The following is a 22,969-nucleotide window of genomic DNA, read 5'->3' as shown; positions in this document are numbered from 1 at the left end:
GCTGATGTAATCATTAGATGCACCTGCGGCCAGGCTATAAATGGATACGTCACCAGGTGTTGTCAGAAACTCTTTTTTCAGAGCGATTCTGTTTCTGTGTGTTTCACAAGCCCTGTCAAAACTTTCTTTCCTCTGTTAGGAGTTAGAATCAGTTAGGCAGCGTGCAGTGAACGTTGTTCTCTTTTCTCTTCTGTTTAGAAAATATTATATATATATATTTCAAAAAAAGAAAAAAAAAAAGAGAGAATGACTGAAAGCCGCAAACGGTGCGTGTTCCCCTCATCTCGCTCTATAGCTGAAGACGACACACATCAGTCTTTGCTCTGTTTGTTTGGGGGTAAGAGCACGCTGCTCTCGCGTTGCAGCAGGGTGGGTGTGAGCAATGCGATTTGCTTTAACAGGCAGAGTGCGTCGTGCTCGCTTGCTTCCGGGAGTCAGCACTCACGAAAAAAAAAAAAAAAAGATTGTTCGTGGGGCTGTTGCATGGATTTGGCTGAGGAGCAAGAGACGGGTTGATCCCTTTTTCTCACTCTCTCCCCAAAACCAGCTGGTCCTTCACAAGATCTCGAAGTGCGTTCCGATGCTTCTTCGGATCATGAGGAGGATCGCGATTCTCTTCCCGCCTCCGAGCTTTCCGTCCGCGATAAAAAAATCTACGGAGGAATTGCTCGATGTTGTTACTCGTGCTGTTGCCAGATTGGACTGGCCACGTGAAAAAGAGACCCCCAAACGCTCCAAATTAGGGGATAGATTTCATCTTCCAGTCTAAGAAAGGGAATGCCTCATGGGTCCCTTCCCTTCTTTGATAACCTCCATGAAGAGCTTTTTTCGCTCATGGAGAACCCCTAAAAAAAAAACCAAACAAACAAACAAACAAAAAAAAAATATATATATATATTTTCTTCCCGTGTTCACATACCCTCGACGTCATTATATTCGACTATCGTGGGTGCTGAGGCACGGCGGTATTCAGTGATGCCGCGGTCGAAGAGACGCTTATGGCTATCTCTCGCCGGGCTCGGCATCGTCACTTAAGAAGCCCTCTCTCCCCTCAAAGCCTTGTAGGACAACCTCCACTTTAGTGGGAAGGGCTTATCAAGCAGCAGGTCAGGCTGGTGCTGCTCTGCACACTATGCTGCTCTGCACACTATGCTCCTCCTCCCAGGGATTGGGGACAGTCTCGCTGCCCTTGCAAGCCCCCGAAGCAAGACCTCAGGACTATAAATTCTAGTAAGAGAAAACCCTGACGGTCTTGCGCCTAGATTAGGAGGTAACTCCCCTCGGGACGGGGCGTGTGCTTCACTTCACCCCTCCGGGTACCCCCTCGAAGCCCCTCCATTCCCGCCACCTCTTGGTGGTTCGGGTTGCAGAGGCTTCCGTCAAAATTGGGTGTTTTCGCTGTTCCTGCATTTTATGTCGAAACACTCGACAACCCCTCAACAGGAAGTGTTAAAATATAATACCCATCTCAGAGGTCCTGGCAGCATGGAAACTTCTGCCAGATATATTCTTTTCTGTGGGTCTTATAAGGGCATCAGGATTTAATTCACTCGCCGCTTTTCCGTGTTTCAACGGCGTGTTCTCGGATTATCTTTTTATGTAAAAAAAAAAAAAACAAAAAAAAATCAATCTCCTGGTTAAAGGGGCCATGGTATGTGTTCCCCTTCCAGAGAGAGAGTTAGGTTATTACACTAAATACTTCCCGTTTCCCATGGAGGGTGAGGGGTGGTGTCTGGCTTAGATCTTAAAGCTTGAACTACCCGTGGGTGTTCAAGTCCAAGATGATGCCTGTCAAGACGGTCATGTCTCAAGCCCTACAACTCATTTGGCTGGTCACCATCGATCTTATGACGCACTTCTATCCTTCATTTAGAAGTTCTGCCACAACATGGAAAGTTCCTAAGGTTCAATTCCGGGGGCGAAGTCATCCAGGGTCAGGTTCTTTCACTCAGCCTAGCCCTTTTTACCCGCACATTCACAATGCATGATGTAGCGCTGGCTCCTTGCGACTCTGGGGCATCTGCATTCTGAATTATGTAGACGACTGGCTGATCCTAGCGCAGTTCCAGGAACTGGCAGTTCAGCACAGGTACATCGTCTTAGCTCATCTGTTTCTCTGGGGTTGAGGCTCAACGCCAAGAAAAGCGTCCTCTCTCCCACACAGAACACTATCTATCGGGGCATCATATGGAGTTCAATCACAATGCGGGCACAACTATCTCCCGCTAGGATTGAGTCCATTCAGATCACCCAGAGCAAAGTCAGGCTAGGTCAAGGTTGCACTGTTATCAGTATCAACGATTTCCAGGTCTCAGGGCGAACGCATCCATGGTGATCCCTCTGGACCTTCTGCTCATGAGACCGTTTTTGTTGTGGCCAAAAGCCAGGGGATTTCTTCCAAGGGCCAAAACCCCTAGGCTAAAAAGGGTTATGCGCCTCAGGCTTCGTTCCCTTTCTATGTGGTTCAGACCCTGGTTTTCTGCCTTGGGTCCCACTCTAGGTGCATCTTGTTGTCGCAGACTGCTAACGACAGATGCCTCCCTGACGGGCGGATTCTCCTTAGGGCCCAGGGTAAGCTCCTGTCACTCAGGTCAGTTATATCCCTGGATGCCCGTATACGGGAGCAGATTTACGGTCCAGACAGAAAATACCAACGGGGGAGTTAAGAACTCCACCCTAAGGTAGTAGTTGCCCAGAGTTCGCCAGCAAGGGTTTTTGCCTCTTACTGACAGCACTGCGCTGGCCGAACAGGGCTTGGTTCTCAGAGATAATCTCTTCCCTCGAAGGCTCGCCTTGGGCGATTCCGAACAGGAAGGATCTTCTATCTCTGGCACAGGGCAATATTTCACCCCTGCCCCGAATTGTGGAATCTTTCATGTTTGGCCCCTAAGGGTACCAACTGAGGGCTATCTCCTGAGGTTATCGAGACCTTTTTAAATGCCGGGCTTTTTCCACTTGGAACAAGTTTGGGTGAGATCTTAGGGCAGAAGAGGACCTCTTCGCCTCTATGAATAGCGCAATGTCTCCTCTACTTCTCCCTGAAATCACCCAGCCCCCTTGGATCTGGACGTTAAGACACATACATGACCCAGAGTGCGTCTGTATGCATTTCTTTCCCCGGTTTCTCTGCTCCCTTGAGTCTTGGCCAATGTTCACCAGCAAGGGTCTTGCCTCCTACTTATGGCGCTGCGCTGGCCAAACAGGATATGGTTCTTGGAGTTAATATCTCTCCTCTACGGTTCGCCTTGGTCGATTCCGAACAGGGAGGACCTTCTTTCTCAGGCTCAGGGGACATCTTCATCCCCGGCCCGAATTGTGAAACCTTTCATGCTTGGCCCCTGTAGGGTACCAACGGAGGTTCGCAGGGCTTTCTCCTGAGGTTATCGAGACCATTTCAAGTGCTAGGGCTCCCTCCACTTGGAACTGATCTGGGTAGATTTTACAGGGCAGAAGAGGACCTCTTCGCCTATGTTTATAGCGCAATGTCTCCTCTACTTCTCCCTGAGTCAATAACCCCCCCCCCTGATCGCGGTGGCGCATACATGGCACTAATGTGCCTGCATGCGTTTCCTTCTAATAAGTTCATATTACAGAACCAGCTAACTGCCAGTTTGCTTAAGTTTTGGAGTCTCTGTAGAAAGAACTGTCAGCAGGCACTTGCCTCACCACTGCCAGGTTCTATGTGGCCTCCACTTCGGTTTGCCACGCCTCAGTGGGTGGGTGGGCATCCTTGCTAGGACCTCTTCATAGGGTAAGACCAGTAAAATTGCTAATTTGGTACTAGAAAATCACTTGCCATTATATCAAACACAGTTGAAAGCTATTTGTTTGTTAAATGAAGCTTAACATTGTCTTTGTGTTTGTTTTTGAGTAGCCACAGTATGCAATAGACTGGCATGTTCAAAGAAACATCTTTTTCTAAAAACTTGACAGTCATTCATTGTTTTGAGGAATGAAGGCTATACAATGCTTGCAATTGCCAAAAAATTGAAGATTTCATACAAAGTTGTACACTACAATCTTCAACGACAAAGGACAACTGGCTCCAACAAGGACAGAAAGAGATGAGGAAGGACCAGTTGGACAACTAAACAAGAGGATAAATACAGCAGCATCTCTAGTTTGAGAAATAGATGCCTCACATGTCCTCGGCTGACAGCTTCATTGAATTCTACCCGCTCAACACCAGTTTCATGTACAACAGTAAAGAGAAGGTTCAGGGGTTCCGGCCTTATGGGAAGAATTGCAAAGAAAAAGTCACTTTTGAAACAGAAAAATTAAAAGAAAAGGATATTGGCAAAGAAACAGACATTGGACAACAGATAATTGGAAAAGAGTGTTATGATCTTAACCCCATTGAGCTTTTGTGGGATCAGATAGACTGTAAGGTGCATGAGAAATGCCCGACAAACCAGCCACATCTTGTGGAAGTGCTACAGGAAGCATGTGGTGAAATGTCACCTGAGTATCTTGACAAACAGCTAGAATGCCAAGGATATGCAAAGCTGTCATTGCTGCCCGTTGAGGAATTTTATTTTAATAAATAAAATGCCCAATTCCTTAGTAGGTCCTCATGGTGGCGTGGTTACTCATCTCAATCCGGGTGGTGGAGGACAAGTCTCAGTTGCCTCCATTTCTGAGACCGTCAATCCGCACGTTATCACGTGGCTCGTTGTGCATGACACCGCGGAGACTTACAGCATGTGGAGCCTCATGCTACTCTCTTCGATCCACGCATAACTTACCACGCACCACATTGAGAGGGAGCTCCACTAATCACGACCACGAGGAGGTTACCCTATGTGACTCTACCCTCCCTAGCAACAGGGCCAATTTGGTTGCTTATGAGACCTGGCTTGAGTCACTCAGCACACACTGGATTCGAACTCACGACTCCAGGGGTGGTAGTAAGCATCAATCCTCGCTGAGCTACCCAGGCCCCCGTGAGTAGTTTACTGCATATGTTTTGCTAATTTTAAAAGTTTTTTTCATGTTATTAATGTCCTGACTATGCATTGTGATCAGTTGAATGCCACTTTAGTGAATAAAAGTACCACTTTCTTTCCATTAGAGCAAAATTTGTACATTATTCCAAACTTTTGCCTGCCAGTGTGTGTGTGTATATATATATATATATATATATATATATATATATATATATATATATATATATATATATATATATATATATATTTATTTATTAGTATATGATAACATTAGTCAATTCATTATGAACTTAACAATAAACAGTTGTATTTTTATAATTTAACATTAACCAAGATTACTATTTTCTGTCAAATATATTGCTCATTGTAAATTCATGATACCTAAAGCATTTACTAATATTAACAAATATAATTTTTTTATAAATTGTTACCAAAGTTACATGAGCATGCATTTCAATAGTGCCACAAAATGGAAATGTTATCTTGGTCTGCTGAAATAAAGAAGATGCTATCTACCTAGAAACCTTGTGCTTAAACCTCCCCTTATAAATCACGCTGAAAACTGCCATTACACCGTGTGAAGGGATTAATGCATACTGCTTCCCTTCACAGTCCTGCCTTCTTTAAAGGCTTTTCATAGTATATTCAAAGCATCTCATGTGCTGACAGCTGTGTTATGAAACAGAATGCATATTTCTATAGGTATGGGTTGGAGGCAAGATTAGAAGCAGAAAAAGCTCTAATTCGATTAAATAGTTATTTAGTGTTGCAATGATGTATAGGAACATTAGGATTCCAAAAGCCATAAATGACATTGCAGAAACCTTCAGAGAATTAAGAACTAACAGTCCTTTTCTTGTGTGTATCCAGTATGTTAGCTGGATTGTACATTGGCCTATGTACAATTTTTTCCCTAAGTACATCACTGTGATTCCTCTCTGAACTTACTGCATACCTGCCTACATAAAAGAAGGGAAAAACTCAAGGCTGCATACTGCCCATAAAAACTTTGAAAACAAGGCAACTAATAAGAAATGGAAAATGAAATATTCACTAAATCACAGTGACATTTACAGGATTATTCTGTCAGACCAAGCACGGCAATGTTCCGAGAGGGTTGGGGGAGCATCTGGGGAGCTTTAGTCGAGCTCTATATAGGGTTAGAGAACTGGAGAGTAGGAAGAGGAGGGCTCATGACCCTCTGCTCCTCTCTGCCATATCTCATTTGGCCTGAGGTGATCAAGCTGAACAGGAGCGCTTCTGAAACAAGCAATTGAATCGGGCTGAAGCTTCCCTCCCTTCTGCTGCTCGCAGGGAATAATTAATCATTCCTGCAGGTCCTTTTTTACTCTGAGCAGAAATGCGCTGTTGATTATGCATTGCATCTATACATTCATTACCAGTCACATCTGATTAGCTGTAAAGAAGGGTATGAGTCATGTCAGAATTCCATCACGAGTTAATTGTGAAAAGGTAAAGTATACAACATGTATCTTAAATTTGACAATTAATCTGACCTTGAATCATTTTACCTGCTGTACCAATTATAACACAGTAGAAACTCATTGCAATCAATTTGAAATCACAAACAAGAATTTTGAATTAAATTGGCCACAAAGAATGTTGAATTGGAATTTTAATTGGAATGACAGGAAGAGGAATTTAATTTGCAATTAAAAGAAATACAACATTCACACAACAAAGGCATTGCATTAACACAAGTTTTTAATAATAAGAGTTTTAACTAATTATGTCTATTTATTCCCTGATATGTAAAACGTCTCGGGTTACATGTGTAACCCTTGTTCACTGAAAAAGGCGGAACGAGATGTTGCGCTGCTAAGCGCTACGTGGAGACACGTCTTAGTGTGACCAGCTGAATATGTATGCAACACGATGTAATCATTGGACGCACCTGGCGCAGTGGCTATAAATAGATGCGTCACTGGTGCATCATCAGATATTTCGTCTGAAGAGCAGTCCTGGGACGTCCCAGTGCGGCAAAGCAGCGCAACATCTCGTTCCGCCTTTTTCAGGGAACAAGGGTTACACATGTAACCCGAGACGTTCCCTTTACAAAAGGCTTCACTACAATGTTGCGCTGCTAAGCGCTACGGGGAACGCAATACCCACACCGCCGCACTTGGGGCTGTCCGGACCCCTACGGTTGTGGTGTGCTCACAAAAACACGAGAGGTCTCAGACATGAGCTTGAGATGTCGACTCAAGGGCGTAAGAGCCCGGAGTAGCATAAACATCTAAACCAAGAGAATTTGATTAATGTGTGCAGAGAGGACCAGCCTTCCGCATCACAGACTTGTTCAGTGTCAACTCAAGGGCGTAAGAACCTAGAGTGGCAAGAACATCCAGACCATAAAAGTTTAATGAATGTGCGCAGAGAGGACCAAACTGAGGCACCACAAACTTTCTGCAGAGGGAGACCTCTAGCAAAGGCTTTATAGGAGGAGAGCCCTCTGGTAGAGTGCGCCCTAAAACCTACTGGCGAAGCTTGACCGCACGCCTAGTAGGCCCGGGCAGTAAGGTCCCTCACCCAAAGTGACAACCCGGTCACGGCTTCAAAGTGAAGAACTGCTGCCCTGACTTTACGCCACTAGCAAGTGCGGTGGACATAATTCTGAAGGGCACAGACTGGACAAAGTCTGAGTAGTCTTTAGCTGCTCTGGCATTTACAAACGGCAGGGAGCAGAAGGCTTAGAGAATGACTGGCCAAGGGTCGAGAAAGGCACCTTGGGCAGGCAGTCAGGGTGAGGGTGCAAAGAATGCTCTTGGTCCTACCTGGGACAACTCAAAACAGGCCGGCAAAAGAGACAGAGCCTGTAGTTACCCAAGTCTCCTTAGAGATGTAATTGCCATATGAAAAACCATCTTGAGAGTCAGAAGTCTACCAAACGCTGACTCTAGAGGTTTTAAAAAGGGGGGTCTTACCCTATGAAGAGGTCCTAGCAAGGATGCCTCTTAGAGGGCACCCCGCCCACCAAGGCGTGGCAAGCCGAAGTGGAGGCCACATAGAACCTGGCAGTGGCGAGGCAAGTGCCCGCTGACAGTTCTTTCCACAGAAAATCCAGAACTGAAGCAAACTGGCAGTTAGCTGGTTCTGTAATTTGAACTTATTAGAAGGAAACGCATGCAGGCGCATTTGTGCCATGTATGCGGCACCATCGAACAGCACCCCGAGGGGGACTGGGTGACTCAGGGAGAAGTAGAGGAGACATTGCGCTATCAACAGAGGCTGAAGAGGTCCTCTTCTGCCCTGTAAAATCTACCCAGATCAGTTCCAAGGGAGGGAGCCCTAGCACTTGCAATGGTCTCGATAACTTCAGGAGAAAGCCCTGTGAACCTCAGTTGGTACCCTACAGGGGCCAAGCATGAAAGGTTTCACAATTCGGGCCGGGGATGAATATGCCCCTGAGCCTGAGAAAGAAGGTCCTACCTGATCGGAATCACCAAAGGCGAACCGTCGAGGAGAAATATTAACTCCGAGAACCATATCCTGTTCAGCCAGCGCTAGCCATTAATAGGAGGCAAGACCCTTGCTGGTGAACATTGCCAAGACTCCCGGGAGCAGAGAAACCGGGGAAAGAAACGCATACAGACGCAATCTGGGCCATGTATGTGTTTTAACGTCCAGACCCAAGGGGGCTGGGTGATTTCAGGGAGAAGTCGAGGAGACATTGCGCTATTCATAGAGGCGAAGAGGTCCTCTTCTGCCCTAAGATCTCACCCAAACTTGTTCCAAGTGGAAAAAGCCCGGCATTTAAAAAAGGTCTCGATAAACTCAGGAGAGAGCCCTGTGTCCCTCAGTTGGTACCCTTAGGGGACAAACATGAAAGATTCCACAATTTGGGGCAGGGATGAAACATTGCCCTGTGCCTGAGACAGAAGATCCTTCCTGTTCGGCACCGCCAAAGGCGAGCCGTCAAGGGAAGAGATTAGCTCCGAGAACCAAGCCCTGTTCGTCCGGCGTGGTGCTATCAGTAAGAGGCAAAAACCCTTGCTGGTGAACTCTGGGCAACTACTACCTTAGGGTGGAGTTCTTAACTCCCCTGTTGGTATTTTCTGTCTGGACCGTAAATCTGCTCCCACATACGGGCATCCAGGGATATAACTGCCTGAGTGACAGGAGCTTGCCCTGGGCCCTAAGGAGAACCCAGCATGTCAGAAATACAGCTGACAAGAACGTGGGACTCCTTGATGATTTATGTAAGAGGCTACCACTGCATTGTCCACCCGCACCAAGACATGGCAGCCTCAGGAGGAGGTATTTCAGGGCCAGAAATACAGCCATCAACCCGAAACAGTGACTGTGACAACCGAGCTGACGACCCTCCTATCCCCTTAAGCTGGACTGACCACTTAAGGTCGCTACCCGCCCATCGGGAGGCGTCTGTCGTTAGCAGCCTGCGACAACAAGACGCACCTAGAGTGGGACCCAAGGCAGAAAACCGGGGTCTGAACCACATAGAAAGGGAACGAAGCCTGAGGCGCGTAACCCTATTTAGCCTAGGGGTCTTGGCCCTTGGAAGAAATCCCTGGCTTTTGGCCACAACAAAAACGGTCTCATGAGCAGAAGGTCCAGAGGGATCACTGTGGACGCCTTCGCCCTGAGACCTGGAAATCATTGATACTGATAACAGTGCAACCTTGACCTAGCCTGACTTTGCTCAGGGTGATCTAAATGGACTCAATACTGGCGGGAGACAGTTGTGCCTGCATTGAGATTGAACTCCATGCGATGCCCCGATAGACAGTGTTCTGAGTGGGAGAGAGGACGCTCTTCTTGGCGTTGAGCCTCAACCCCAGAGAAACAAATGAGCTGAGACGATGTCCCTGTGCTGAACTGCCAGTTCCTGTAACTGCGCTAGGATCAGCCAGTCGTCTACATAATTCAGAATGCAGATGCCCCGGAGTCGCAAGGAGCCAATGCTACATCATGCATTGTGAATGTGTGGGTAAAAAGGGCTAGGCTGAGAGAAAGAACCTGACCCTGGAAGACTTTGCCCCCGAAAGTGAACCTCAGGAACTTTCCATGTTGTGGCAGAACTTCTAAATGAAGTATAGAAGTGCGTCATAAGATCGATGGTGACCAGCCGAACGAGTTGTAGGGCTTGAGACACGACCGTCTTAACAGGCATCATCTTGGACTTGAACACCCACGGGTAGTTCAAGCTTTAAGATCTAAGCCAGACGCCACCCCTCACCCTCCATGGGAAACGGGAAGTATTTAGTGTAATAGCCTAACTCTCTCTCTGGAAGGGGAACACATACCGTGGCCCCTTTAACCAGGAGATTGATTTTTCTTTTTACATAAGAAGAAATCCAGTTCACAGTAGTGGGAACATACTGTTGAAGCACGGAAAAAACGGCGAGTGAATTAAATCCTGACGCCCTTATAAGACCCACAGAAAAGAATACATCCGGCAGAGGTGGGTATTATATTTGAACACTTCCTGTTGAGGGGTGTCAGGTGTTCCGCGTCCTGAAATAAGGCAGGAACAGCGGTACACCCAACTTTTAGTTAGAAACCTCTGCTTCCTAAACGCCAAAGGCGTGCGGGAAGGAGAGGATTCGTGAGGGTACCGGGAGGGGCGTAGTGAATAGAACACGCGCCCCGTCCCGAGGGGAGCTACCCCCACTGGGTTAAGTGCAAGACACTCAGGGTTTTTCCTCCTTGAGATAACTGCCCTGTGATCTTGCTTTGGAGGCTGTCGGGGGCGATGAGCCTTTCCCCAGTCCTGACAAGGGGGAGCACGGCCCGCCACGCTCTGTTTTTGAGCCTCTCTTCTAAGAGCACCGGGGTGGGACTGGGTGGCCGATGGCCCCGCCCCCTGAGTGCGGCGAGGGAAGAATTGCCCAAACGCTCCCTCATGGCTTTTTGCCTTCTGGAACCTGGAGATAACCGTCGTCATAGCGTCTCCGAAAAGCCCAGATGGCGAAATTGGGGCATCAAGGAGAAAAGTTTTATCTTTGTCCTTGATGCCTGATAGGTTGAGCCATAAATGTCTCTCCGTGCTGACCAATGCGGACATAGACCGGCCAATAGCACGGGCTGTCTGCTTGGTCGCACGAAGAGACAGGTCCGTAGCTCGACGAAGCTCAGAAAATGCTTCCTCGTCGGGCGCGGAACCTGCACTCAGGTCCTTAAGCAGATCGGCCTGGTATACCTGCAAGACCGCCATGGTGTGCAGGGCAGCACCAGCCTGACCCACCGCTTGATATGCCTTCCCCACTAGCGTGGAGGTGGTCCTGCACGGCTTCGTGGGGAGTGAGGGTCTTTTCATTGATGACGCCGAGCCTGGTGAGAGATAGCCCGCAAGTGTCTCTTCAACCTGCGGCATCATCGAATACCCCCGTGCCTCAGCACCCACGATAGTCGAATATATAGACGTCGAGGGCACGTGAAGACGGGAAGTATAAGGTCTCTTCCATGAACGAGAAAGCTCGTCATGGAGATCATTAAAGAAGGGAAGGGACTGATGAGGCGTTCCTTCCCCGCCACCAGACAAAAATCTATCTGCCAATTTGGAATGTTTGGGGGTCTCTTGTTGTCGTGGCCAGTCTAATTTAAGCTTGGCCACAGCATGAGAAACCACGTCGAGCAATTCCTCTGCTGGTTTATCAAGCACGGAATGTCCGGCGTGGGTAGCTCCGCTGAACCAAGTGAGTCGCGGTCTTCCTCATGAACTGAAGAGGCGTCGTAGCGCTTCAAGATCACGGAAGGACTGGCTGGATCTGTGGAGAGAGCGGGCGAAAGGGAAAACCCGCCTCCCGCTCCTCCGCCAGATCCATGCAGAGCCCCACGAGTGAAGTGTGGGCGCTTACTCCCGAAGTGAGCGAGGCGAAGCCAAGCACTCTGCCCGAAAGCAGATCACAATGCTCGCGACTGCCCTGAGAGCAGCATGCTCTTCCCCAAACAAATTAAACAAAACTGATGCGTGTCCGTCTCGGGCAAAAAGCGGAGACAGGGAGACACGCTTGCCCTGATTCTCAGTCATTTCTCTCTCTTTTTTTTTTAAATGACCGAAATATATATATATATATATATATATATATATATATATATATATATATATATATATATATATATATATATTTGCATTTTCTTTTCTTTTCAGAGGAAACAGAAAGGAGAAAAGGTATCAACTGCACACTGCCTAACGGAATCTAACTCCTAACAGAGGAAAGAAAGTTTGACAGATTTGTGAAAGCACACATAACAGAATGGCTCTCAAGACGAAATGTGTGATGATAGGAGTGGTGGTGGTGTAGTGGTCTAAACCACATAACTGGTAAACTGTTAATCGGAAGGTCGGTGGTTCGATCCCCACAGCCACCACCATTGTGTCCTTGAGCAAGGCACTTAACTCCAGGTTGCTCCGGGGGGATTGTCCCTGTAATAAGTGCACTGTAAGTCGCTTTGGATAAAAGTGTCTGCCAAATGCATAAATGTAAATGTAAATGTAAATGATGCACCGGTGACGCATCTATTTATAGCCACTGTGCCAGGTGCATCCAATGATTACATCGGCAGAGGTTATAAATTCCAGTCAATGTTCATTGACGTGTTGCATACATATTCAGCTGGTCACACTAAGACGTGTCTCCCCGTAGCGCTTAGCAGCGCAACATTGTAGTGAAGCCTTTTGTAAAGGGAACACATTTTTACATTTCAATTACAAAAGTCTGTAGGTGGCACTTCAAACCTTGATATTTTTCATCAGTGGTGTCTTTACATTAGGGGCAGATGGAGATGTGCCCAACAAGAAACTGCAATGCACAACCATTAATTTATTTTAAGAAATAGATATTTAAGAATCATAACTTATATGATTTTTTGACTATTCATGCTTGAGTCTGGTGAAACCAATGAGTTCTAGGGTGAACGTTTTATCTGTCAATCAACCGCTGTGCCATAAAAAGTTTTTTAAACTTTGCCGATTAAAGCCCATTCATACATGCAAAATTTCACAGAACTATTTTAGTGTGCCTGATATTAACATAAAGTGATCACACATCTCGCAAGCTCACTTACAGGTACTCCACTAAAATAACTGAGAATTCTGCTCCAAACATCATGTTAACTCTTATATTAAATGCAAGCGTTGGCACTTTCTTTTTGTTGTTATACTTTTTTGCACTTTATTATCATGCATTCCCTATCTTTCAATCACTCGAAATTGTGTCAATGTAGTGACACTAGGGGTCAATCTTGGGAGCTCCAAACACCTCTGATCTTTGAGAAAAGGCCAATGGCATTTGGCGTGTGGAATTTGTATGCCACTCTCCTGGACATATGGGTATAAAAGAAGCTGGCTCGCAACCACTCATTCAGATTTTTCTTTGTAGCCGAGCGGTGTTCATTCATTGAATTCCACTGCCGTTTCATTCACCTCTGCGTATGCTGTTGGATATTTGCCGCATTTCAGCGGTTTCTCCCCCTTGTGCACGAATAAAGAACGCCCCAGGGCGCTTCGACAGCTAAAACAGTGTATATATTTTAATATTACAAGAGTATATTTTCCTCTAAAAGAGTGGCACTGACAGATAGCATTTTAAAGATGACTTTCTGTCTGTGTATGTTTCCTGCTTGCGGTCATTACCTCTCCACCTTTGAAGGCCAGAATCGCTGCCTCACATATCTGGGCTACAGACGCACTGAGACAGCTTTCATGGATGGCTAATGCTCTCACTGTGAGATAATGACCATGGCAATGTTGCTGAGGTGGCTTTCTACTTTATGTACGGGGCCACATCAGTTAGCGCTGGGGGCGATTTGATGCTGAGCTGCACGAGGGTAGTCCTGACCCAGGAGCAATGCAGGAGCATTACGTGCAGGCTCTTGGGCAGGATCTCGGGCAGGCGATGTCCACTTTGGTGGTCCAGAGCACCACCTGTGGCTTAACCTGGTCGAGATGAAGGATGCCGACAAGGTACGCTTCCTTGACGCCCCCATCTCCCAGGCTGACCTGTTCAGCAACACCATCGAGGACTTTGCTCAGCAGTTCTCGCGGGTCAAGAAGCAGACGGAGGCAATACAACACATCCTGCCCCAGCATGGCTCCGCCGCAGCCCTGGTTAACAGCCCAGCGTAGAGCCCCCCCACAGGATGCTGATGCCCCCGTCTCAGGGTCCGGTGCTAAAAACCCCAGGAAGGTCTCCAAGGACCCCTGAGACAGCGACCCAGGGAGGAAGAGGCCCGCTGGAGTCCCGGAGCAAGTATACAGACCACACCATCCCCCGGTGGCATGGGCATATCAGTACAAGGTCCTCCCCTTCAGTCTGTCCCTGTTGCCTTGCATCTTTACGAAGGTCACAGAGGCAGCCCATGCCCTGCTAAGGGAAGTGGGTATCCACATCCTCAATTATCTCGATGGCGGGCTGATTCTAGCTCACTCTCGAGACTGTTGTGTGCGCGACCTGGTGCGCAGGCACCTGTTGCGTGCGGGACCTGGTGCTCAAGCACCTCAGCCAGTTGGGGCTTCGGGTTAAATGGGAAAAGAGCAAGCTCTCCCCGGTTCAGGGCATCTCTTTTCTCGGGATGGAGTTAGACACAGTCTCTATGACAGCGTGCCTCACGAACGAGCGCACACATTCAGTGCTGAACTGTCTGAAGTCATTCTTGTGGAGAATGGCGGTCCCATTGAAACAGTTTAAGGGGCTCCAGGGGCATATGGCATCCTCAGCAACGGTCACAGCCCTTGGGTTGATGCATATGAGACAGCTCCAGCACTGGTTTCAGACTCGAGCTCTGAGATGGCCGTGGTGCCATGGCACATATCGAGTGGCCATCACGCCGAACTGCTACCACATGTTCAGCCCTTGGACGGACCTTGCATTTCTGCGGGCAGGGGTTCCCTTAGTGCAAGTGTCCAGGCGTGTCATTGTTACAACAGATGCCTCCAAGTTAGGCTGGGGCACCGTGTGCAATGGGCATGCAGTCGTGGGCTCCTGGACAGGGCCGCGACTGCGTTGGCATATCAACTGCCTCGAGTTGCTGGCAGTTTTGCTGGCCCTGCAGAGGCTTCGGTCATTGATCCAGGGCTAGCACGTGTTGGTCCGTGTTGGTCCGATTTCCCCCAGTGAGCTGGCTTGCATAGACTTTGTGCAAGGTCAGGGAGGATGAGGAACAAGTCGTCTTGGTGGAACCCCACTGGCCCACCCAGAGTTGGTTGTTGGACCTCCTCGCGACAGCCCCTTCATGGCAAGTTCCCCAGAGGGAAGACCTCCTCTCTCAGGGATGGGGCACCATCTGGCACCCATGACTAGATATCTGGAATCTCCATGTCTGGCCCTGGATGGTACGCAGAAGACGTAAGTGGCCTACCACCGGCGGTGGTAGACATGATCATTTAGGCCAGAGCTCCCTATATGAGGCGCCTGTATTCCTTGAAGTGGAATTTGTCGCAAATAGGTGTTCTTCCTGATGTGAAGACCCCCAGAGATCTCTTTATGGTCCTGCTGAACCTGCGGAGAGCCCTGTTTGAACCCCTATTGCCAGTTAAGCTAAAGGTTGCCCTCCTGACTGTGCTCACATTCATCAATAGGGTTGGGGAACTGTAGATATTCTCTGTCAGTGACACCTGCCTGGAATTCGGTCCGGAGTCCTCTCACGTGGCCTTGAGGCACCGACCAGGCTATGTGTCCAAGGTTCCCATGACCCCTTTTTTGGGATCAGGTGGTGAGCCTGCAAGCGCTTCACTGGGAGGAGACATACCCAGCCTTGTCGTTGCTGTGTCCAGTGCATGCTTTGCACATCTACTTGGATCGGACGAAGAGCTTTAGACACTCTGAGCAGCTCTTTGTCTGCTTTGGCGGATAGTGGATAGGAAATGCTGTCTCCAAACAGAGGCTTGCCCACTGGATCGTGGATGCCATCGCCTTCACATACCAGACCCAGGGAGTGCCCTCCCCTTTGGGATTATGAGCACACTCCATGAGGAGTGTGGTGTCCTCCTGGGTACTAGACAATGACACCTCTATAGCAGACATCTGTTGAGCAACACCCAATACCTTCACAAGATTTTATAATCTTCGGGTTGAGTCGATTTCTTCCTGTGTGTTGTCTGGTCCGAACAGGCTAGTATGCAGGGAAGCTGGCCGGGTGTACCACTTGCATACAGCGCCTTTCCCCTCCCGGAGGGGAAGACATGCACTTTTTCCCCCCATGCAAGTTCACGAGAACCCTGGATGTCTTTCCTCCCTAGCCCGGTGGCAGGCGAATTCAGTGGAGGAATTCGTGGCCAGGCCAAGTAAGGGGTAGGTGCTCCACATGTGCTGGCTATCTGTTTTATCCCCTTGTGATGTATTTTCTGTGGTACGGTTTCCCTGTTGGTAAATCCGCATCTCCCTTGGGCAGAGCTCCCTCTTCCTCCGGTTGGCATATTTGTAGAGCTCCTCCCTGCCAGGTAGGACCTACCGAGGTACTTCTTCCACATGTGATACTGCCGGTCTGTAAGTCCATGAGACGTATTCTCCAAATGCTACCTCATCTTCGGGCAGGGTGTGGTCTACATGTTGTATTTCCCCTTGGTAAAGGACACCCCTCCCCCCCTTCATGACTTTAAATTTTTTTGGAGAAAATCGGTCCACAGTGGTCTGCCCGCACCTGCGCAACACAATTCAGCTGGTTGTGGCATTTCATATAGGGACCCCTAGTGTCCCTCTTGCCACAACGCTGAGCTACCCACTGAAATGGCCGGGACCCTGTCTCGGCTCCTCAGCGCAAAACCTGAATGAGTGGTTGCGAGCCATTTCCTTTTATACCTGTATGTCCTGGGGAGTGGCATGCAAATTCCACTCGCCAATTCCCTTTGGCCTTTTCTCAAAGATCAGAGGTGTTTGGGGCTCTCAAGGGTGACCCCTAGTGTCACTACATTGACACAACTTCTCATTCCCTCTATCAGGGAATGGAGGTTATGACAGTAACCAAGACGTTATCACACTGAAATAATGATGTATGCAGTGATGAAATCAGCAAACCACTCCTCAGAATCTGTACACAATTGGTCAAAATAGATGCATATTACCTGGTGTAAATGGTAATGACGCATATATATGCATCTTAACACCAGGGAACAAACAGGGCACAAGGACACAGTGGGAGTGTGTATGAGAGAGACTCAAAACTGATGCACTCTGTAATTTTTTTTTCTTTTCTGTCATCCAAAATTACAGCATTTTGAATAATCATCAATGTTTCAAAATCAGTAAATGAAGGAGAATTTATGGTTAACGCTACACCTGACACGTTGGGTTAAGTGTTTGTTTTTGCCCCACCAGAACTAATGAGCATGAAATGCAATTGATTTTCATATTTTTCTGGAAATACCCCAAATGCTGTGTGTATAATAGCATGTTTCTGGGTAATTGGTACTGGAAAATATTAGTATTTGTATTACTATTAAAAATATTAATAAAAACTACAGTTCAATTAATTTAATTGATTTCTCTCTCTTTCTCTCTCTCTCTTTCTCTCTCTCTCTCTCTCTTGCCATTTTAATTCTACTTCTTTAAAAGGCATTCTTATTAAATTTCTAAATGGCTGTTTGCTATGTTGATAATGTCCTTGTGGGCAGCAACCTTAAACCAGTCTTAAATATGAGCCACTTTTGTGTTCCAACCAAAAACCTGATATCATGGTAGATTATTAATATTTGAGATGCTAATAAATATTTAGTGGGACAGATATGCCAACTTTGATCCAAATATTTTCACGTTTGACAAGATTTATATATTTATTTACTCTCTGCTGCCTGTATAGGTTATGCATGATTTTCAGAGGCATATCAAATGATAAATCAGATTTGTGCATGTTGATCTCACAGAGCTATTAATATGATCTCTTATTAAGAACTGAGGCAAATCACAGTTTTTCTACTTTGTGGTCAATTATATTCTGCAATACATAGATCAACAAAACGAGGAGTGAAAATGTAGCTTTTACTGCCTGCTGAGATGGTTTATAAACTCCATTACTGCAGCCACTATAAATTCCATTTCTAGCTCTGCTACAGTTGCAAATCAAACTCTATTACGTTTTTATTTAAATTCACAGTCTTATCATGTAACTATTTTAAGCAGTTGTAATAACATTTTAGTTGAATTGTGAAAGGCTGCACATTGAAACTCTCACAGACATTTCTGAAACTGACATAAACACAAGTATTTTATTTGTTTTAAATTATGTATTACCTTAATGTTAAAGTAATTACATGTATATCGATCGGTATTGTATATTGTATTATATCACTGATGGTGTATTGTATCACGCACTCACACATGCACACACACACACACACACACACACACACACACACACACACACACACACACACACACATATATACATATATATATATATATATATATATATATATATATATATATATATATATATATATATATATATATATAGTAGTATGCATGTGTGATATATATATCACACATGCATACTGCTGATCTCCTGGGATTTTCACATGCAACAGTCTCTAAAGTGTATAGAGAATGGTGCGAAAAACAAAAAAAATAACCAGTGAGTGGCAGCTCTGTGGACAAAAATGCCTTGTTGATGAGAGAGGTCAACGGAGAATGACCAGACTGGTTTGAGCTGACAGAAAGGCTAAAAAGTAACTCAGATAAGCACTCTCTACATTTGTAGTGAGCAGAATAGCATCTCATAATGTGCAACATGTCGAAACTTGAGGTGGATGGGCTACAACTTCAGAAAACTGTGTCGAGTTCCACTTCTGTCAGCCAAGAACAGAAAAACGAGGCTGAAGTGGGCCCACCATTTGTGTACCTCAGCAAAAATCCTGATTTGTTAGACTAGGAAATGTTTTTCCAATTGTCTACTGTCCAGTTTTGGTGAGCCTGTGCCCACGGCAGCCTCAGTTTCCTGTTCAAAGCTGACAGTAGTGGTACCCAGAGGGGTCTTCTGCTGCTGTAGCCCATCCGCCTCAATATTTGACGTGTTGTATGTTCAGAAATTCTTTTTTTGCATAGCAGTGTTGTAACGCATGTTTATTTGGGTTACTGTCACCTTCTTGTCAGCTTTGACCAGTCTGGCCATTCTCCTCTGACCTCTGTTATTAGCAAGCCATTTTGGCCCACAGAACTGCTGCTCACTGGAGGTTTTTTGTTTTTCCGCACCATTCTCTATACACTTTACAGACTGTTGCATGTGAAAATACCTGTAGATTAGCAGTGGCATAAATACTCAAACCAGGCCATCTGGTACCAACAATCATGCCACGGTCTAAACCACTGAGATCATATTTATCCCCATTCTGATGGTTGATTAAATTAACTGAAGCTCCTGACCGTATCTGCAAGATTTTATACATTTCACTGCTGCCACACGATTGGCTGATTATATAATCGCATAAATAAGTAGATGTACAGGTGTACCTAATAAAGTGGCCGGTGAGTGTGTGTAAATATATATATATTAATATTCTCGCTGTGTCTGAAACCGCCCCATCCACTATATTGTGCACTATTTAGTGTCCACCATTTTGTAGGAGTGTCTGAATTCTGAGTGAGCCAGTCGTTCCCTAGTTTTGTTCACTCATTCTTACCCACAATGCACTCTAATTTCAAGTATACATTCAATGAATGTCAATTGCCCATAATCCACCATGGAGAAGATGTACGAGCTAGGAGAGGGAGCTTGTGCAGGAGAGAGAGAGCGAGAGTGAGCGAGTGGGCGCGAGAGAGAGACGCAAACAGTTTCTTTCACTCCTGCAATGTTTTATTTCATGCTGAATGTATTAAATTACTTTTTGACAAAACATTACATGATTAAAATAACATAGTAAAATATAGAGAGGCAAAACATATAGATATAATGTACTCTTTATTCATATTTATACAGAATATTGTTATTAAACTGAAGAATTCTTTATTTACTTAGGTGATATTATTTTAAGTCAGGAGACTGCACACAGTGGAAATTATAATTCTGTGGATTCTGTGGATGAGGGCGCTATGCACCCAGAAACGCTACCCAGCTTGTATTGGATTTTAAAGATACTAAATTATAACAAAATAAATACAATAATGCACATTTGTTAAAATGTGTTTACTCTTTATATCAACATATATATATATATATATATATATATATATATATATATATATATATAAAAATGACAAACAGAATACAGATTTATTATATTAATATATTATTTATAAAGAATAACAAGTACATTTAATATGTGACGTTGTTTCTGCGACACCCCCAGAGCTCCGTTGCTCAGTGTATACGTCAGCGTCCGAATTCACTCACTCATTTCATTCTCTCACTGCTGAGATATAGTGCACTCTTGCTGAGATATTGTACACTCATTGCTATTCACTATATAGGAAATAGTGAATGAGTGAACAATTTTGGACACAGTCTCTGTGTCCGTAATGAATGAAAAGTATATTCTATGTGAAGTCAAACTCAATATGTACGTGTATCTAAATTGGAATTCTGAATTTTGTGCAATCATAAGTTTTATTGGCATTGCACAGGCATTTTGAAACATAAGGACTAATAATGGACCAATAGGGTCAGAATTTCTCATCAATATCAACCATGACTTTTAAACATATCAAAGATGTTATGTTATGTGACAACAATACTGATGCTTAAATGCTTAGCATTACATAAACCTTAAACCTTCTAACTTGCAAATGCATGTTAAAAAAACTAAAAAACAAAAAAAATTCTACATACTTTTTAATGACAATGAACAGCTACACTGTGATTTAACACTGTAGACAAGGCAAAACAAATTAAAAGAAAGAAAAGAAGACAGAATAAATCTCTTAATGGCTAGAATAAGTCTGTCTTACCTGACCCATTGCTGTGTTTAATTGTTTTGGAGTGTGATGTCTGAGAGGTAGAAGTGGACTGGGATCTCTGGTCCGAACTCATGCCGTTGCTGTCCTGTCCCAGAGCTGAGCTGCTCTTGCGGGGTTTCTTATCAGTCAAGTGCAGTGGCGAGGTCTTCTTGATGGCCCGATTGCGGGGTCGGATAGTGATGTTGACTTTCAGGTAGGCTTGAGCCTTGTACTCCTTGAGTTCTCCGTAGTTGGCATCTGTGACACGACATTCATACAAGCCCTCATCATTTTTGCTCACCCGAGAGATCTGCAGCTTGTGGGAGATGTCATTGCCCTGTACCTTAACTGTCTGTAGAGAAAACAGAGGAAACATCCTCAAATAAACTAGGAATATTACTGATATATTACTTTTGCTGATATATTTATCTGCTAGTGCAATAATTTAAAGGCTAAAATAAAACCTTTCAGCAATTAAAAAAAAATTGTCTCAGCAAAGACATAGAGAGGGGGGGCATTGTGGTTTTTCAAGTAAAATATTGTATAAGGCTATATTGTATAAGTTTGGAGTGCATCTGGACTGTAAATTGTGTTTTCTCTCCTCAATCAGGCATGAGCCATCACTCATCTTCGGGCAGGTCCTCACGCGCCATAATTAGTTTAATATCTGATCTCATGTTATGTTAAATTAGATCAAATAACTATTCGACAACGACAATGTTTGTAGACAATTTTTCATTGTCAATAACATTAACTAATCATTTTAGCCCTATCTGACTTAAAGAAAGAGTTCACCTAAAAATTTCAATTATCATCATTTAATCACCCTTATGCTATCCCAGATGTGTATGACGTTCTTTCATTTGCTGAACTCAAATTAAGATTTTTAGATGAATTTCTCACTGTTTTAGTCCATACAATGCAAGTTAAAGGGAGCAAGTAAAACATTTAAGATCCAAAAGTCACTTAAGTCTGCATAAAGGTAATTCATATGACTCCAGAGTTTAAATCCATGTCTTCAGAAGTGATATGTTAGGTGTGGATGAGAAACAGATCAATATTTAAAGGTGCACTCAATATTTATTTCTTCATTAAAAAGGTTTAAAAAGTCCTAAATAAATGATTTGTAATTCTGAAACAGTATAAAATCATGAGCACTCACTTGAGATCAGTAACCTTATTAAAGCTGTTTTATTCTACATGGGGCAGGGGTGCCCTCATGGGGGCTGCCATTTTAGAATCACATGACCAGCTGAATATTACATGCTTAATCTCAGTAACCATCTTGTTATTGGACACTTTCACTCTTGGATTAAATTAATCATGGCTGATTGTAAATAGTGAATTTCTGCAATGGCATCTGTAATTGAAATTTATTGATTTTGAATTATGCTGCATTCACACCACTAGATGTCACTGTAAGTCCAAGATGACGTGAGCAAAAAGTTACTGAATGCACCTTTAAATCTTTTTTATTATTTTATAAATGCTCATCTCTGCTCAGTAAATCTCCACTAACTTTCACATTCTTCATCTTGTGTTTTTTGGTGATTCACATTCTTCATGCACATTGCCCCCTACTGGGCAGGGAGAAGAATTTCTAGCAAAAAGAAATATTTAAGGGACTTAAATATTTATCTGTTTCTCACTCACACCTATCATATCACTTATAAAGATATGGATTTAAACACTGTAGTCTTATGGATTACTTTTATGATGCTTTTATGTGCTATTTGGAGCGTAAAAATGTTGGCACCCATTCACTTTTATTGTATGGACCTACAGAGCTGAAATATTCTTCTAAAAATCATAATTTCTGTTCTGCAGAAGAAAGAAAGTCATACACATCTGGGATGGCATGAGGGTGAGTACATGATGAGATAATTTAAACTTTTGGGTAAACCATTCCTTATATAACATATACAGTATAGTATATGTTATATACTGGAATCAATTTGAGCACTGATGTGTATGATTTCCTAAACTTCTTAAAATTTTTTTTTAAAAAGCAACAAATCTGGAGAGCAAAGCACTCTTCATATACTGAATACTACGCTTTGGATCGATGCTGTTTTCATGTATCGATAATCAGAAGATTTTCCAGATGATTATCGGTATAAATCAGGATTTTCAGATATAAATAGGGCTACCCATTGCACAATAGTCGTTGTCTTTTCA

General features: G+C 44.7%; 1 protein-coding gene across 1 annotated transcript in view; it reads right to left on the bottom strand.

Moving 5' to 3' along the window:
* vstm2a (V-set and transmembrane domain containing 2A) overlaps positions 1-22,969 on the bottom strand; it is a 65,849-nt gene that overhangs the window by 6,121 nt on the left and 36,759 nt on the right. Inside the window, exon 4 of the mRNA XM_052113451.1 lies at positions 20,804-21,143. Coding sequence (XP_051969411.1) covers positions 20,804-21,143 — 340 coding nt within the window. The remainder of the gene's footprint in view (positions 1-20,803; positions 21,144-22,969) is intronic.

This window comes from Xyrauchen texanus, chromosome 41, assembly GCF_025860055.1.
Source record: "Xyrauchen texanus isolate HMW12.3.18 chromosome 41, RBS_HiC_50CHRs, whole genome shotgun sequence".
Taxonomy (NCBI): Eukaryota; Metazoa; Chordata; class Actinopteri; order Cypriniformes; family Catostomidae; genus Xyrauchen; species Xyrauchen texanus.
Note: the sequence above shows the minus strand (reverse complement) of the source record. Positions and strands in the feature narration are given on the sequence as shown.